General features: G+C 37.2%; 1 protein-coding gene across 1 annotated transcript in view; it reads left to right on the top strand.

Annotated features, from left to right (window-relative positions):
• Positions 1 to 15,722, top strand: part of LOC126262359 (adenylyltransferase and sulfurtransferase MOCS3) — a 175,106-nt gene that overhangs the window by 131,241 nt on the left and 28,143 nt on the right. The window contains exon 7 of the mRNA XM_049958944.1: positions 9,415 to 9,641. Coding sequence (XP_049814901.1) covers positions 9,415 to 9,641 — 227 coding nt within the window. The remainder of the gene's footprint in view (positions 1 to 9,414; positions 9,642 to 15,722) is intronic.

Genomic DNA, 15,722 nt, shown 5'->3' with positions numbered 1-15,722 from the left:
GATAAAGTGGAGCACTTTGCAACCCTTAGAAGTGTACAGCAACAGTGCACCGTCATATGTCAAAGTGGAGACAGGTGACATGCAAGCATCCAGTCTGATCAAACAAGTATGAACGATGTTGAACAAAATGGAAGACGATCTCTCTGTGAAGAAACAGGAATTGCAAGATAAGCAGAGGCCCAGCACACCAGAATTGAGAAGATAGTGAAAAAAGTGAAAAAGGTGTCAACAACTTGCCAGCCATTTTAAATGAAGGGTTCCATGACTGCTTACACCCACTAAAAATGCCCAACAAACCAAGGCAGCAGCAGAATTATTGCAGCTGTGTCAGGCCGGTCCAGGTGGCTTCTTTAGCCACCTAATCACCATGGACAGGTGTTGGGTGTATCACTATGAGCCTCACAACGAAGGAGTGGAAACATGCGGATTTACCTCTGCCAAAAAAGGCAAAGACCCAACATTATCACGAAAGCTGATACTGAGCGATCTTTTCGAATTGTCATGGTGTAATGTTAATGGATTATGCTTGCAGGAGACATACCATCACAGGAGCATATTACTGAAATCTCCTGACAAGGTTATGGAAAACTGACAGGGCAAAGTGTCATGAGAAGCTGCCTTAGAGGGTGTTTTTTGTTCTATGGCAATGTTCCATCTCATTCTACACCGGACCCAGTACATCCCACACCTATCCCCTTGTATTCTCTTGATTTCTTCCTCCTCCCTCAGGTGAAAAGACCATTGCATAGCAGACATTTTCAGAACAACAGTGAGGCAACTTTTGACAAGATGGATTGTTTTCTGCACAGTGAAAATGCAGATTGCTACAACAGAAATATCCACCAAGTAATCCACAGTTAGGAAAAATGTGTTGAAGCATGACTATATGTAGGAGTAACATTATCACTATGTGTCAGGATCACACATTGATTTTTTTGTTGTGGTAATTAAAACTTTGTGATTACACCACATAGAATTGCAACATGTGTAACAAACTACAAATTTTATGGTAGCCATTAGTCTCGTATATCTCAAGTAATGCTAACCCTATTGCTTTACAGCCTGAGATGTTCTACCAACATTTTGTTGACTTCCAGCCATGCTTAAATCATGTTTTTCTGTGATTATATTCTGAAGTGTACATTACAAAAACATAAAGAAGACTTCTGTTTAGTGATTAAAAATTCCTATTTAAAGTTCACGAGCTGCACAAATAATGGCCATTATGGACAAAGTGCCGGAAGACTTGCATGTGGAAGTCACATCACATGCCCATTAAAATGCCTGAAAAGTTTTAAAAATTAATTTTGTTGCTATGGAAGCTTCATATAATATACTTGAAAGATAGATGGAGATGTAGACGTTAATATCTGTATGAAATAGTGCTGAGGAAAATGTTCCTTGCTTAATGAATGCTACAAATTTCAATTCTAATCAGAATAGTAGATTGGACTTGGGGAATGTTTTCTGAAAAGACAGAGATTTCAGCCAGGAAAACAGTAGCTGCTGATCTTTGAGGTTGTACCAGAAAGAATGCAAACAGGAACAGGACACATTATAAAACCTTTACAAGCCATTTGAACACAGAACAGTTCTCAAACTGTTCTATATGTTGTGTGAGGAGGAGATATTTCACCAGGACATTGTTTCAGTCAAACTGCAGTGGCCAAATGCCATGACCTGCAGTAAAAATCATTGCCTCATGTAACTTGTCCTCCCTGTTTGCTCAGTCAAGGATTACTTTTCCTACTCCCTCATGAGAAGAACAGATTCATTGGACAAATTCAATACCAGTTCTTCTGAAATTGGTACTGTGTAGGCTTTAGTGGTGGTAAATGGACAACTGTGCAAACTGCCACAAAACTGTCAAAAACTGCACTCAGTGAGAGGAATGTCAACATTGTACATTTGGGAAGTGATGCTGCTGGAAGACGAGCTGGATGAAGAGCAGTGTATCCTGAAGCTGATGCCCTGTGAAGTTACAGAGAAAGATACAGCCATAACCTTTATAAACATTTTGATGTGCTAGTGAGAAAAATCAAACAAATCATCAAAAACCGCTGAGTCTTCTGCTTGTTCAATAAAATGTGGACATTACTGGGGTGTTTCAAAGATGACCTCAGCTTACAAAAGTTAACATGCCAATGTGGCGAGACATATTGGACAAACAATGTGCACCATCAAAGGTCAATGCATAGAACACCAGCAGCACACTAGGTTGATGTATCCTAACAAATCAGGAGTCACAAGAAACTTCTTATCCCAGACACATGTGATGGAATATGAACACATAAGGATGTTACTACAAATATGAAAATATTGTGTTGGCATCCTTAGAGAAGCTATCAAAATATGTTCCAGGCAAAATCTTATCATCTGGAACTGCAGCTATTGTCTCAACAGGGCTTGGAACCAGGGCAGCCAGGGTGCCTACGTTCACACTGCTGCATCTGGGTCACCCTACTGGATGTCATCAGCCACACTCACCTCTTTGGCTCCCAGTGCATGTTATCAGGCTAGGACTGCATGCAAAGCTGTCCATGGGCAAGGGGATGTAAGTTGACCTTGTGCCGCCAGGTGGTCAGTTCTGTAGTCCACATGACATGAACAATATGTATGATTACTGAAGTATTGTGTCCACTAGACACTATATGTTGGAACTTCATCTGTAAACTGTTTCGATTTTTGGGAAGTAATTACAGAATGCATAGAGTTATGGTGTAAACAGTGCTGTACTACAGCTTGAACAAAGCCAAGCCATGAATATTAAAGGAAATGCGTTTAATGCTTTTCATAAAACCATAAGAAGCCTTGGTAATAAAAAGGATTAACTTCTCATAGTTTTACAGGAAAATTGATTGGACACATTGGAATGTCAGCAGTGAGTTGTGTGTATCAGAATATCAAATGAAAATCACTGAAATTGGACAGTTAATATTACTACTCTAAAACCAAGAAGAAGAAATGGTGAAGGAGAGGCTGTATATGGGGGGGGGGGGGGGGGGAAGAGAGAGAGAGAGTCGTAGGCGCTTTACACTAATACGTTAGATGGCTCTTTGAATACTGCACTGAAATTGGCGATCAGGACACACAAGCACATAGAACTGTCTATTTTTGGCTTCATATAGCATCTAGAGACATTTTCTATAAAGATACGTGAACTAACCTGGAGCATCATCATATGCCTGTATTTTAATATTGATTCCAGCTTTTAACCATTTGCAACAGTAAAATTTCCTATGAGAATTGAAGGACATAGTGCAACAGCTATTGACAGAATGTTTTTAGACCCAGTAATCTTCTTTGATGTAGATGTAAACCAGTACTTAGTGATTTATCTGCCCATGAAAGTTAAATGTTAACAATAAAAATATCCTAATCAGTTAGCTACAGATAATAGAAGAAAATTTGCGTGTCATAGTATCATAAGCAATGCTTCAATCACATTGATTAGGTATAGACTACAGGAAGAACATCAGGTATCCGTACCAGATAGGGTTGATAGAAGAGATAGAGAAGATCCAATGGAGAGCAGCACGCTTCATTACAGGATCATTTAGTAATCGTGAAAGTGTTACGGAGATGATAGATAAACTCCATCCACTCTGCAAGAGAGACGCTCAGTAGCTCGGTATGGGCTTTTGTTGAAGTTTCGAGAACATACCTTCACCGAGGAGTCAAGCTCCCTCCTATGTATATCTCGCGAAGAGACCATGAGGATAAAATCAGAGAGATTAGAGCCCATACAGAGGCATACTGACAATCTTTCTTTCCACGAACAATGCGAGACTGGAATAGAAGGCAGAACCAATATAGGTACTCAAAGTACCCTCCGCCACACACCGTCAGGTGGCTTGCGGAATATGGATGTAGATGTAGATGTATAAAGGAAAAAGCTAGATGGAAAACTCAACTCTTTTATAAACATATTCCTATTTCATCATGTCTTGTTTCTTCCTAAAACAAACAAAATTAACCACAAACAGTTACAAAGATTGGATAATTTCTGGTGTTAAAGTATTGTGTGCTAGGATGGAAAAGTTAATTATGTTGTGCATAGAACATATTAACAATAAATGTTATGATGTGGAACATGTCAGCTGAACATAAGCAGGAATACGTATTTGAGATGATGAAAAAATATTTATTTAGCTACATGCTGGACATTTACAGTTTTTTCTATATCAGTGGCTAAATATTTCTGTTCAAGAATTCCTCTGTGATGTTTAAAGAGTTGTTAAAGAGAAATGTCTTTAGTCTACATTTGAAAACACTTCTGATATCTGCTTACATAATTCAGAGGACAAATGGTTGTTAAGTGCTGCAACTCCATTACCACCAGTATTGTAAAATACTACTGTCAAAAAATTTGAACATATTATATGTTAAAAAATAAAACACTCAAGAAATAAGTCTAAAACATTTTGGACATCATTAAGCTAGAAATAAACAAAAATATTGATCCAAATTAAATTGAGCACCCGAAAAAACTGTGGTAAAAATGGTGTCACATTCAAATCACTGGACAGAAAATGCAGTTACTACTTCCACATAGTGGCAGTAAACATTGCACCAACTTACAGCTAACCACAGAAAGATGTAAAATAATCCAACATTCTTGTTTTAGATCAGCATAGTGAGAGACACTTCTATGACAAAACATGCCAAACAGAGCTCTCTGATTAATTTATGTGATGACTCCATTTTAACATGTAATGCAGCTGGACACAAGGAACCTTACACATATTATTTGATGTAGTGTAAGTCATTTCAGCTCATGTGCATGCCTGGAGCAGCTAAGTAGGCACAGACACAGGTTGGAAAGTGGCTGAAATGCAGGCAGTCTTGTATCCAGGTCATAGCATACTCCTCAGCCAAATGGATGCAGGTAGGGGTGTTTAAGCAGCTTGCCTGTGTGTAGAATTTATGCAATAGAACCATCTAATGAGTAGCCGTCACTACTTGCACACGAGTGTGAAGAGGAGCACCCTCTCTCCTGGGCCAGCATGATTCAATGTATGACCATAATGTCAGCTTCTGGTGTTAGCGGGTCATTTTTGCTTGAATGAAATCACATAATACCGGGTGGTGCAAATGAAAATAGCCCACGAAAATAAAAAAGGAATGCAGTGAAATTACAGACAGAAAGAGCTGAAATGGACTTACCATTTATTTACAATGAAAAATACATTTGTCAGCAACTTCACAGATGATGTCTTGTAATACCTGTATTTTGTATGGATTTATTTAATATACCTTGCTCTTCAAGTGCCTCCATAGGAAGAAATCAAATGTCATTAGATCCACCAAACATGGTGACCATAAATGTTTGCTGACAGTTTGTTCCTCAGTGAAGACATCATGGACTCATTCCAGAGGTACCTTAGATGTGTGGCATTTTGCCCATCTTGCTGGAAGAATCAGTTTTCTCTTTCGTATTCAGTGAGTTGTGTACAAAATTTATCTAAAATTTCCATACATGCAACCATGTTGAGAGTATTATCAAAAAATATCAGTCTGACCCAAATGTTTCTGGTACACCACACTAAACGCTGTTTGTTTCATCGTGAAGTGGTTGCTGACTCACAGTATTAGACCTCTCCATTGCCCAGTAGCTTGTGTTCTGTGAATTCACATGACCAGAAAGATGAAACCATGCTTTGTCACCCATGCTGTAACAGAAAGGGTTTAACAAACCATCGTTGATGATATTCAAAAGCCACATTCCATAATCTATACATTTCTCACTGTCAACCTCCCATAATTTCTGCACTTCCATCACACGGTATGGCTTCAAATTAAGGATTTTCAATATCTGCTGGTAACGGCTACTTACATACATCTGTTGGGCCAATATATGTGTAGACTTCTTTGAGCTCTGAATAATTTTTCAGCAAATGTCTGCAATAACTTCTGGTATGCAAACTGAAGGAATTCTGTGTCGTTTTACAGTTTGCACAGATTCATAAGTGCACCAACTTTTATACAGACTCTGTATTTCCGTCTTTGCTGGTAGTCCTCTATGCAGATACTTGACCCCAAAAATTTTGCAAGTTTTCTTAACTGAATCTGTTTTCCCATATCCTTCCACAATTTCAATTCTTTCTTCTATCGAGTAAGTCATTTTGCGGACCACAAAGAGAAATTCTAACTTCACTTATAAAATAAACTGAAATGCTGAAAGAAGAATGCTAACAATCGATTGTCACATAAAACTGTCCACTGTTGTAACTATTTATTCTATTTCAGAACTCGAAATATTGCATTGTCATTCAAGGGGGAGGCAGGCTACTTTTAATTGCATCACCCAAGTATTAGTCTTTGGGAGAGTGACACTAAATGTTAGCCATGAACCAGATGTAAGCTTGTTCAGCTATCACCTGAGCTAAGTTTGAGTTTGTTGATGACTCAGTCATGGTCTACAGAGAAAGTTGCAGAAGAGTCAAAATAGTTCCAAAATCACTTCGTTTTTTCTGTGCAGTGTGTATGATTTTTCTCATGTTGATCATAAAATAGTCATACAAGTTCTTGATTATGATGACTTAGTTTTTCACATGACATTCTTAAATAACTGCTTCACAGATTTGTTGCTGCGTTAGATTTGTCAATCTCGAGTTTTTGTGTGTGCTGCATCCTTCATACAACTAAAACACACATTTTTTTTATTTTTTATTTTTTTTTACTCCAAACATGTTCTTGAAAAGGCATTTTTTAAATTGTTTGTATATAGAACTCCTAATATGTCTCAACCTTGTTTAAATTTCAGAAATTGTCACATGTTCATACCAGTATTGGCAACTGAATTAAGTTTGACAATCGTCTTTTGTGTTCATCGTATTATGCTTGTGTGGTGTCTAACAACTTAAAGAGCATGCTCTTACCTGTATTTCACATGTCTTCAGATTAGTGATCTTTCTATCTTTTTGGCGGATTTTATATTACACTGTCTTTCTTTTTGCATTACTCAGAACTTTTGTTTTTCATTTCATTGACCACACCTTTGAATCCATTAAGTTTACATTAAAATGCATTTTGGAGCTCTACATGCTGTCATTTGAATAGAACAGGGAGTTCTGTTTCCAGATCATGGAAAGCTTCCCTCAACTTTTTGTTATTTTCCTTAATATCCTCAACTCCCACTAGTTGTTTCCTCAATATTTTTATTTCTTTAGGCCTCTTCTTGCCCTTATTAATAATTTACAAAATTTTTGCTAACACAACATTGTTCATTCATCATTGATGATTAGAGACTGGAGTGCAATTGAATTGAACAGTGATTGAAAAATTGACTTCACAAAATATAATTGTTATAGCAGACCAAGTAACTTTTGTTGAATGGTGTACTACAAAGTGACCCAGATACAAAACACTAATTTTCAACATAATAACCAACTGTCTTTAAACAATGGTCAGAACATTCTAGCTATTATTCAATTCCTCAATGATAGAAATCTGCTCCTTGGTCATGGAGCCATCTGAGATCTGCTGTGTGGATGTCTTCATTGTCAGAAAATCTCTTTTCTCAGATGTTTTTCCTTGGTTGCATGGACATTGTCTTCTGTGGTTGCTGTTATTGGTTGTCTTTCCCGATCAGCATCACCCATGTCTGCATGGCCCTGGTGAAATTGTTGGCATCATTTCACTGTGGCAGGATATGACATTGCATTTGCTCCTTATACTGCCGAAATTTTGCAGTGCAATTTAGATGTTTTGCTCTCAAGAATCTTACTGGCCCATGTACTTCAGTTTTGGAGTATGTTTCCAGTTGCTGTGCTGTTTCACTTGGACACTGTAATGCACCTGTTATTCGTTTCACAGCAGAACTTTATCTGCAGGAAACTCGCAACATGTATCCTATCTGACAAGGTGCCACTCATCTTACATGATGGTCTTAGTGTGGTATGATGTGTAACTCATTTTCTGACGTTGCTATAATCATTAATAACATGGCTTAAAGATGATTCTGCTCGAACCAAAATGTTTTTATTTTCCTCAGTACTAGCCATTTTAGGTGACGTCTACTATTACATTGCCTACAATAGATTTTGTGGTTTATGTACACACAGTTAGAAATTTAATTTCCTACTACACAAAAGTGTAAGAATATTATCGCTCAAAATTTTATGACAGTGTCAATGGCAGTTGCACTAATCAAGTTTCTTTTTTATGATGGGAAGATAGCTTATGTGTAGCTGAAACTAGTAATTACAATAAAATTTGTTTGTGATCTTGACTTCAAGGTTTTATAATCCATAATATATTTAAAAATAGTTTCCTTAACATCAGTGAGTTCAGATTTACTCATTGCAGTGTGATGCAAGCTTCAGTTACTCGTACACTCATCATAGTCATTTTGTTGGTTATTGACCTTTTCTGATGGCTTTGCTAATCACATTGTATTGTAATGATCATCAAATTGACGATGGATACGTCATATTCCCAGTGATCCAACTCATCAACTTCTTTAATTTTGCTGATAACTTAAGTTGGGAATGAATTTTGGGCTAGTATATCTCCTTCATATAAACATCTTACAAACATTTTAGGTAAATATTATGAGTACACTTATCAAAAGCTTGATTCCATAATATTAATTGAAAGTGTTCATCAGTTCTGCGAAACAGCTTATAGTAGAAATAAAGACAGACTATTGCAGAGGACTCTTCTCAACCATGCTTCTGTGACCAACCCAAGAGGAAGTCATATGCTCGACAACTGTCCTAACAGATACTCCTTTGCTGACATTTTTTTTCCAAAAACATTCTTTGTATTATTCTACCATTTTGCCTACAATGCATTAACATACTTCACAAAAATGTGAACATACTCTCAAAACACACACACACACACACAGACAGAGAGAGAGAGAGAGAGAGAGAGAGAGAGAGAGAGAGTGTGCGGGGGCTACTCACAAAGAATCACATGGCATGACAGGTCAAAAGAATCGAAATCCTTCTAACAGTCATGTTTTATTTATGTATTTAATAGTATGTAATACTGATACATAAAATTTATGTGAATCAATTTATGGTTCTTCTTATGTTTGCGTAGGTTTCTTATGGTGCACATATGATTCAGAAACATTCGCTGGTTGATCCATTCAGGCACCTAACATAAGTTTTCTGTTCTGTGAATTTGGACTGATATTTTGCATCTTTTAATCTTAATTCATTATGATAAAAGTGTGTGTTTTGTGATTACTAAATTTGTAAATAACCTTCAGAAACAATTGCTTTGATAACAAGAAAATATTCGTAAGCTACATATATGCATTTGTTGAAATGGTAGTTGGAATTTACCATCTCAGTTATGTGAATATACTTAAATAACACTTCTAACAGTAACAACTGTGCTCCCATTTAGCAATTAAAGCAATTATATATGTACTAATATAAACTTCTTGTGCCTTTCCAGTTCCTGGGGCTATTGGTGTGTTACAGGCACTAGAAGCAATTAAGATAATACTGAAGATACCAGGTGTTCTCTCACAAAGATTGTTATTATTTGATGGATCATCTGGAATATTCAGAAATGTTCGCTTAAGGAAAAAGAATCCAGATTGTGATGTTTGTGGAGAAAAACCAAAAATTACAACTCTTATTGATTATGAACAATTTTGTGGATCAAGAGCCAATGACAAGGTTAGCTGATTTCATTCCATTTGAAGACATAGTACAGTTTCAAATACTGTACAGAAGCTGCTTGTTGGATAGCTGAACTTTAATTCAAGATTTTGTAAATATACATAGCAGTGTAGGAGTTGGTAAACAGTAGCCCAAGTAAAGCAGAAGTAGGTAGGAAATATCTTGCCGATTTTCATGTATTGTTACTTAAGTAGTATTACTAGGTATTCAGCCTTTGGTTTGTGATGTTCTAAAGCAATAGAGCTGTTTTTCCCCTTTTTACAAAACAGATTGTTCTTAATTTATTTGCACAAATGTATTTCAGTACATCTGTTCCCTCATCATTGAGCTATTATGTTTGTTATGTAGCCTGTGTTAACCGAAAAATTTGTTTGTTTCCTAGAACAGTGTATGTGGTTAATAACAATGAAGGGAAGAAAAAGATTGGCTACCCATCCAAGACAAATGAATGATTTATGCCCAAAGAAACAATGAATTAAGATATACAATAAGAAAACGCTGATCCTCTGATGAAGGACAGATATGTTAAAACATATTTGGATAAGAAATAAAGAAAAATGGATATTTTGCAAAAGCTCGCAGACTCGGTTGTACAATAAAAAAAAAAAGTTAGATGAGCTCTTTGATATAGATGGCATGTAATAGTTGACAGTCCCACTTATAGAAAGCTGTAAATTCAATCTTAAGAACCTGCATGATCCTTTGATAAAAATAAATTAAATTCTTGGAATAAACAGGATGTGTATTCCATAAAATTTACTTGTACTCATAACATCATTGGCACAGGAGAGACATGAGGGTGTTTTTGGCAGTAATGTTGAAGTCAGGAGCTAAACAAATTCTTCAAAATAATTATTAATTTAGCATCAGACATTTCAGAGGCAAAAGTGAGATGGTAAGAGGGGCAGATATTTAAGTGTGATGGCTGGTGATGGGTCCTAGCCATGTCGGGGATTGCGACAATGAGGTTAGGATGACACAAATCTTGAAGATGGGTTGTGGATGAAAACAAAATGTGAAATATAATAACATTTAATAGGTGGTGAGCTATGAATACGTTAGTCGTTCCCCCAATTTACAGTCATAGGATATGTTGTACACTGGCCCTAAAAGCATGGGGGACATATTTTAAGGTAGCAGGCTATATAGGGTGTCCGAAAAGAAAGCTTATATTTGAAGAGCTCTGTATGCATGTGCAAAAAATCAGAGGAGAGTGTGGAGTACATTCGTCGCTTGCTTGGCCTGTAGGTATTCCGTTGACATAGAGTGCTTCTCGGGAGCTGACCATCCATTATGTGTGCAAGAATTTTACAAAAACGGTGATTCAGTGACTATAGCACAGAGGCAATTTTTCAGTGATTGTGGATTGCATAATGTAAGTGATGCTCCAAGTGTTCCCCTTACTCAGGATTGGATCAAAACATTTGAGCAGACCAGTTCAACACTGGCTAAACTAGAATCCGGGTGACCAAGGTCATCAGGAATGAGCAAATCCATGGAGAGTGTAAATCGGTCTGTTCATGATGATCCTAACCTCTCCTTTCTTAAGCATGCAAGGACTTTAAATGTGGATACATCGTCATTGCGCCAAATTCTGCAAAAAGATCTTAAAGTTCACCCTTATAAAATTCAATTGATGCAAGAATTAAAACCTCAGGATGCCAGACATAGACTGCAGTTCATTAATGATGTGACTGAGTGCCCTTCATTTAACATCATCTTGTTTTTTGACGAGGCTACTTTTCACCCAGACAGTCACATCAATAAGCAAAATTGCTGCTACTGTAGGGCAATGAATCCTAAACAGAAGCATTAGAAACCTCTTCATTCACCTAAAGTTACTGTATGGGCTGCATTGTCAGATCAAGAAATAATTGACCCGTACTTTTTCGAGTACAGGAACAGTCGTGGAGTTACAGTGAATTTGGAACATTATGTGATAGTTTTAAATGACTTTATGGTGCCTGAATTGCAAAACTTTCGTGGTTATAACCAAAGAACATGATTTCAGCAAGATGGATAATGATGGTGTTTGGTTTGGGGGCGCTCAGCTGCTTGGTCATCGGCACCCATACAAAGTCCCAATTTTTACATAGTCCAATTTGTTTTTTACACAATCCAATCTAGCCATGATCACAAATGGTGGTGGTGATGATGACGAAATGATGAGGACAACACAAGCACCCAGCCCCCAGGCAGAGAAAATCCCCAACTCAGCCTGGGATCGAACCCTGGACCCCATGATCCAGAGGCAGCAATACTAGCCACTAGATCATGAGCAAGATGCCACAGCAAGATGGAGCCACAGGACACACATTCAATGTGACTGTACTGCGAGTTCATGAAATTTTCCCTGCCAAATTGATCTCCAGGATGAATGACATAAATTGGCCACCATGTAGTCCAGATTTGAGCCACATTGATTTTTCATTATCTGGTATGTCAAATCTAAAGTGTATGTCAATAGTCTGACTTCTCTGGAGCAATTGAAGCCATCTCAGTGCCTACATGCTGAGCCGTCATGCAAAATTTTGTTCGTCATTTAAATGAGTGCCTTTGGCATTTGGATTGTGTTAAATGACATGATTTGTAAGAAGTAAACTCCTAAGCTGTATATTCCAATAATAAATAAAGATTTTGTCAAAAGACTTCAACCTCTATTTTATTTGGCACATCAAATGTAAAGTTTCTTTTGAGACACCCTGTATGTCTTGAGCATGCTACTCTGTCCGTGCACACTCTACAAGTCCAACTGGAAGCTTGTATTAGTAGCCATATGTAAGTGTTGAGTATTACAGGAGCTAAATTCCAAATTAAAGGCAAATAAAAAAAAAGTAATTGAATTGTGTCCCCCATGGGATGTTAGTGTAGGAAGACAGATTGCCAGGAATAGCGGAGCGTGGAACTGTTGCCGGCAGAGATCTGGCCAAAGGCAAATAATTACTTTGCACAAATAATCTGTAAACATATCTTTATTCAACTTTGATCAGTCCTGAAGTACCATCCAATATCATAATCCAATGTTCACAGCAACATACAAGAACATTAAACACTGTAAGGATGGCAGGACATGATGTAATCTGGTCTTCAGCCCATGACCAAGTGAACTGAATCTGCTTGGCTGCTGTGGGGCATTCCTATGTCCCATCTGCAGAGGTCACCTGTTTCGGCAGCTGGGGGAGACCTATCCCTGGTGCACATCATTGGCCATGGCACTGTCCTGTGCAACTGCTATCGGCATTCTCAAAAATTTTGCAGTGTTTTACCAACTATCGCCAGGCTCCACCTTTGCTGGTATTGATACACATGAATAACACCAGAAATTCCTTGGGGCTGTTGAAGGATGATACTTTTGTATTTGCTGGCATCACAACATTACAAAATTGCAGCAAAATGCAGGCAGAAGTGCAGAGGAATCAATGCTTGGTGCACAGATTGGTAGTTGACACTCAATTGTAACATATTGCATGTAAATAAAAGTAAACCATTTTTTCTATAATTACATGATTTCTGAACAATCGCAGGAAGTAATAACAACCATTAACTCTTTAACACGTATTAGCTGTACAGTGTGACCTCACATGATGAAGCACTGCTGTGTGCAGAAACAATGTTTCAGGGAATGGATGCATGATAAGAGACTAGGTGTGATGAAACAAAGGTCATGTTTCCCGTCCTTCTTTTGACTCTGGGCTTTGAAGCAAACTGGCTAAGTCAGAAGTATGTATTTCCATTGGTTGTGAATTTCTAACCTAAAAATTATTTATGCACATTATTATTTGACACATGAATTACTTTTGTATAACAGTGACGAGAATGTGTTACCACATCTCCATTCTGAATAGGAACATCCAGCTTCACTCAATAATAAAAAATGTTATTTTATATTAAGTGATCGATGGTTTAGTCAGGGTTTTTTCTGACTTATTATTGGTTATCAGTTTTATTATGTACAGGGTGATTAAAAAAAACTTCTTTTACAACTTTGGGGGCTGTTTCCTTGCACCAAAACAAAGAAAAAAATTCAAATAAACATATGTGAAAAAATCTTTCATTTTTTAGTTGTTATAAAAGTTTACAATCAGCAGCTTTCCAGATCAACCCAAAAGGGTCAGTTTAGTCTTTCAAAGAATGCTTTGACTCTTTGTATGCATTGTGTCCTAGGCAGTAGTGTCTTGTACTCATTCAAAGAATGCGTTGATGGTTTGTGTCATAGATGGTGACGTGGTGTCGTTGAGAGTTGTTTACATTTGTCATTAGTCTGCCTTCAAAATTACAATTATTTCCCATATAGTGAGGTAACTAAAAATGTTTTGTTTAACCATGGTGAGATATTCATTTTGTGAGCAGGCTGACATGATTTTTATGTGCATCTGTGCAAGTGGCAATGCCATTGAGGCTGTATAGCTGTACCAGATGGAATTTCCAGCCCGAAGAGCTATCCAAATTTTCCTACTAATTGAATGGAACTCTTTGTTATCTTAATATGTGTACACAACTGAAATGTTGAAGACAGACTAATGATGAATAACAAAAGGTAAACAACTCTCCATGACACCACATTTCTACCTGGGATACACTGAATACACTGCATCATAGCCTTCTATGAATGAATGCAGAACACAACTATCTAGAACACAATAGATACAGTGACAAAGCCTTCTTTGAGGGAGTGCATTGAACATATTAGGTAGTATCTGGTGAGATTTTGAATGTAAATTTTCATTAATAATACAAAAAATTCTTTAGTGTAAGGAACCTGTTCCTGAAGTATGTAAAAGTATTTGTGGATCACTCTATATATGTCGTTACATTATTGTGCAATCTACTGTAGTATAGAAAGAGAAATGTGACTCTAATTTATCATTTCAGTGAAGATGTAATTCTCAAAATAAATCATCCGCAAATTAAGGAACAAAGAAAGGAAAGAACTGAAACTTTGATTAACTGAGTTACATTTTATAGCTCTGTGGTGGTAATGATGGGTAGCTTGAAAATTTTGTTTCATTTTGTAGTGAAAGCATGCTTTCATTGGTCCATGATATGATGGTCCTGGTAATGAGGCCACACTTGTATTGGTCCACCAAATGACGAGTCTCATGCTTAAAAGCTTAAATATCTGTGAGTATGCGTGCGCAGTGATTTAAAATGGAATAACCACATAAAAGTAATCATAGGAATGCTAGATGGCAGACAGAGATTCATCTGAAGAATCCTCTGGAAGTGTAGCCCAACCATGAAGAGGTAGTTTACGAAACCCTCATTTGAGCTATCGTATTGCTTATCGGTCGAAGACTCTCACCAAATAGGATTCATAGAGGAAATAAAGAGGATTCTAAGATGAGCAGTGTGTTTCATCACAGTTTCATTTAATATGGTGAAAGTGTTTCAGAGGTGCTCCTTCAGCTTCAGTATCAGAACTACAGGAGAGGCATTTTTGTCCTTGTGTATACCTCATAAAAACGCCATGAAGGTAAAACTAGAGATACTACAACTCATGTGCAATCATTCTTCCTGCACACCTTTTGTAGCTGGAACAGGAAAGAGAGAAGGTGATAGTAGTATGCATAGAACTCTACCTAGCGACATACCATAAGATGGGCTGTGGAGTATGGATGCACATGTAGATGTGAGGGTGACATTTGTGATTAGGATAAGTTGGATATCAAATTGATCATCACTCTTTGATCCAGGTGATTTTTTATTTCAACTATTTTAGCTTTATACTGTTTTATTGTCACCAGTTTTGTTCTCACGCTATTAACTATATTAACAGCTTAATGCTCTGTGTTGTATGAGGGTTGAATGAAAAGTAATGCCTCGACCTTCATTAATTGGGTTTGGATGGGAATGTCTTAGTAAATCAAATGGAGAAATAATCCTTAGAATGTGATCTTTAATTACCAATATTCACTTTTCCACATAATCACCTGCCAGTTGGATACATTTCTGCCAAATATGAACACGTTTTCTGAAGCCATCATGGAATAAGTCGACACTCTGTTTCCGCAACCACAGTCTCTCAGTTCTCTTAAGTCTTCATCAGAAGCAGAATGATATCCCACAGATCTTCTTTCA

This window comes from Schistocerca nitens, chromosome 6 (assembly GCF_023898315.1).
Source record: "Schistocerca nitens isolate TAMUIC-IGC-003100 chromosome 6, iqSchNite1.1, whole genome shotgun sequence".
Classification (NCBI taxonomy): domain Eukaryota; kingdom Metazoa; phylum Arthropoda; class Insecta; order Orthoptera; family Acrididae; genus Schistocerca; species Schistocerca nitens.
The sequence above is the reverse complement of the archived record's forward strand: the minus strand, read 5'-3'. Positions and strand labels throughout refer to the sequence as shown.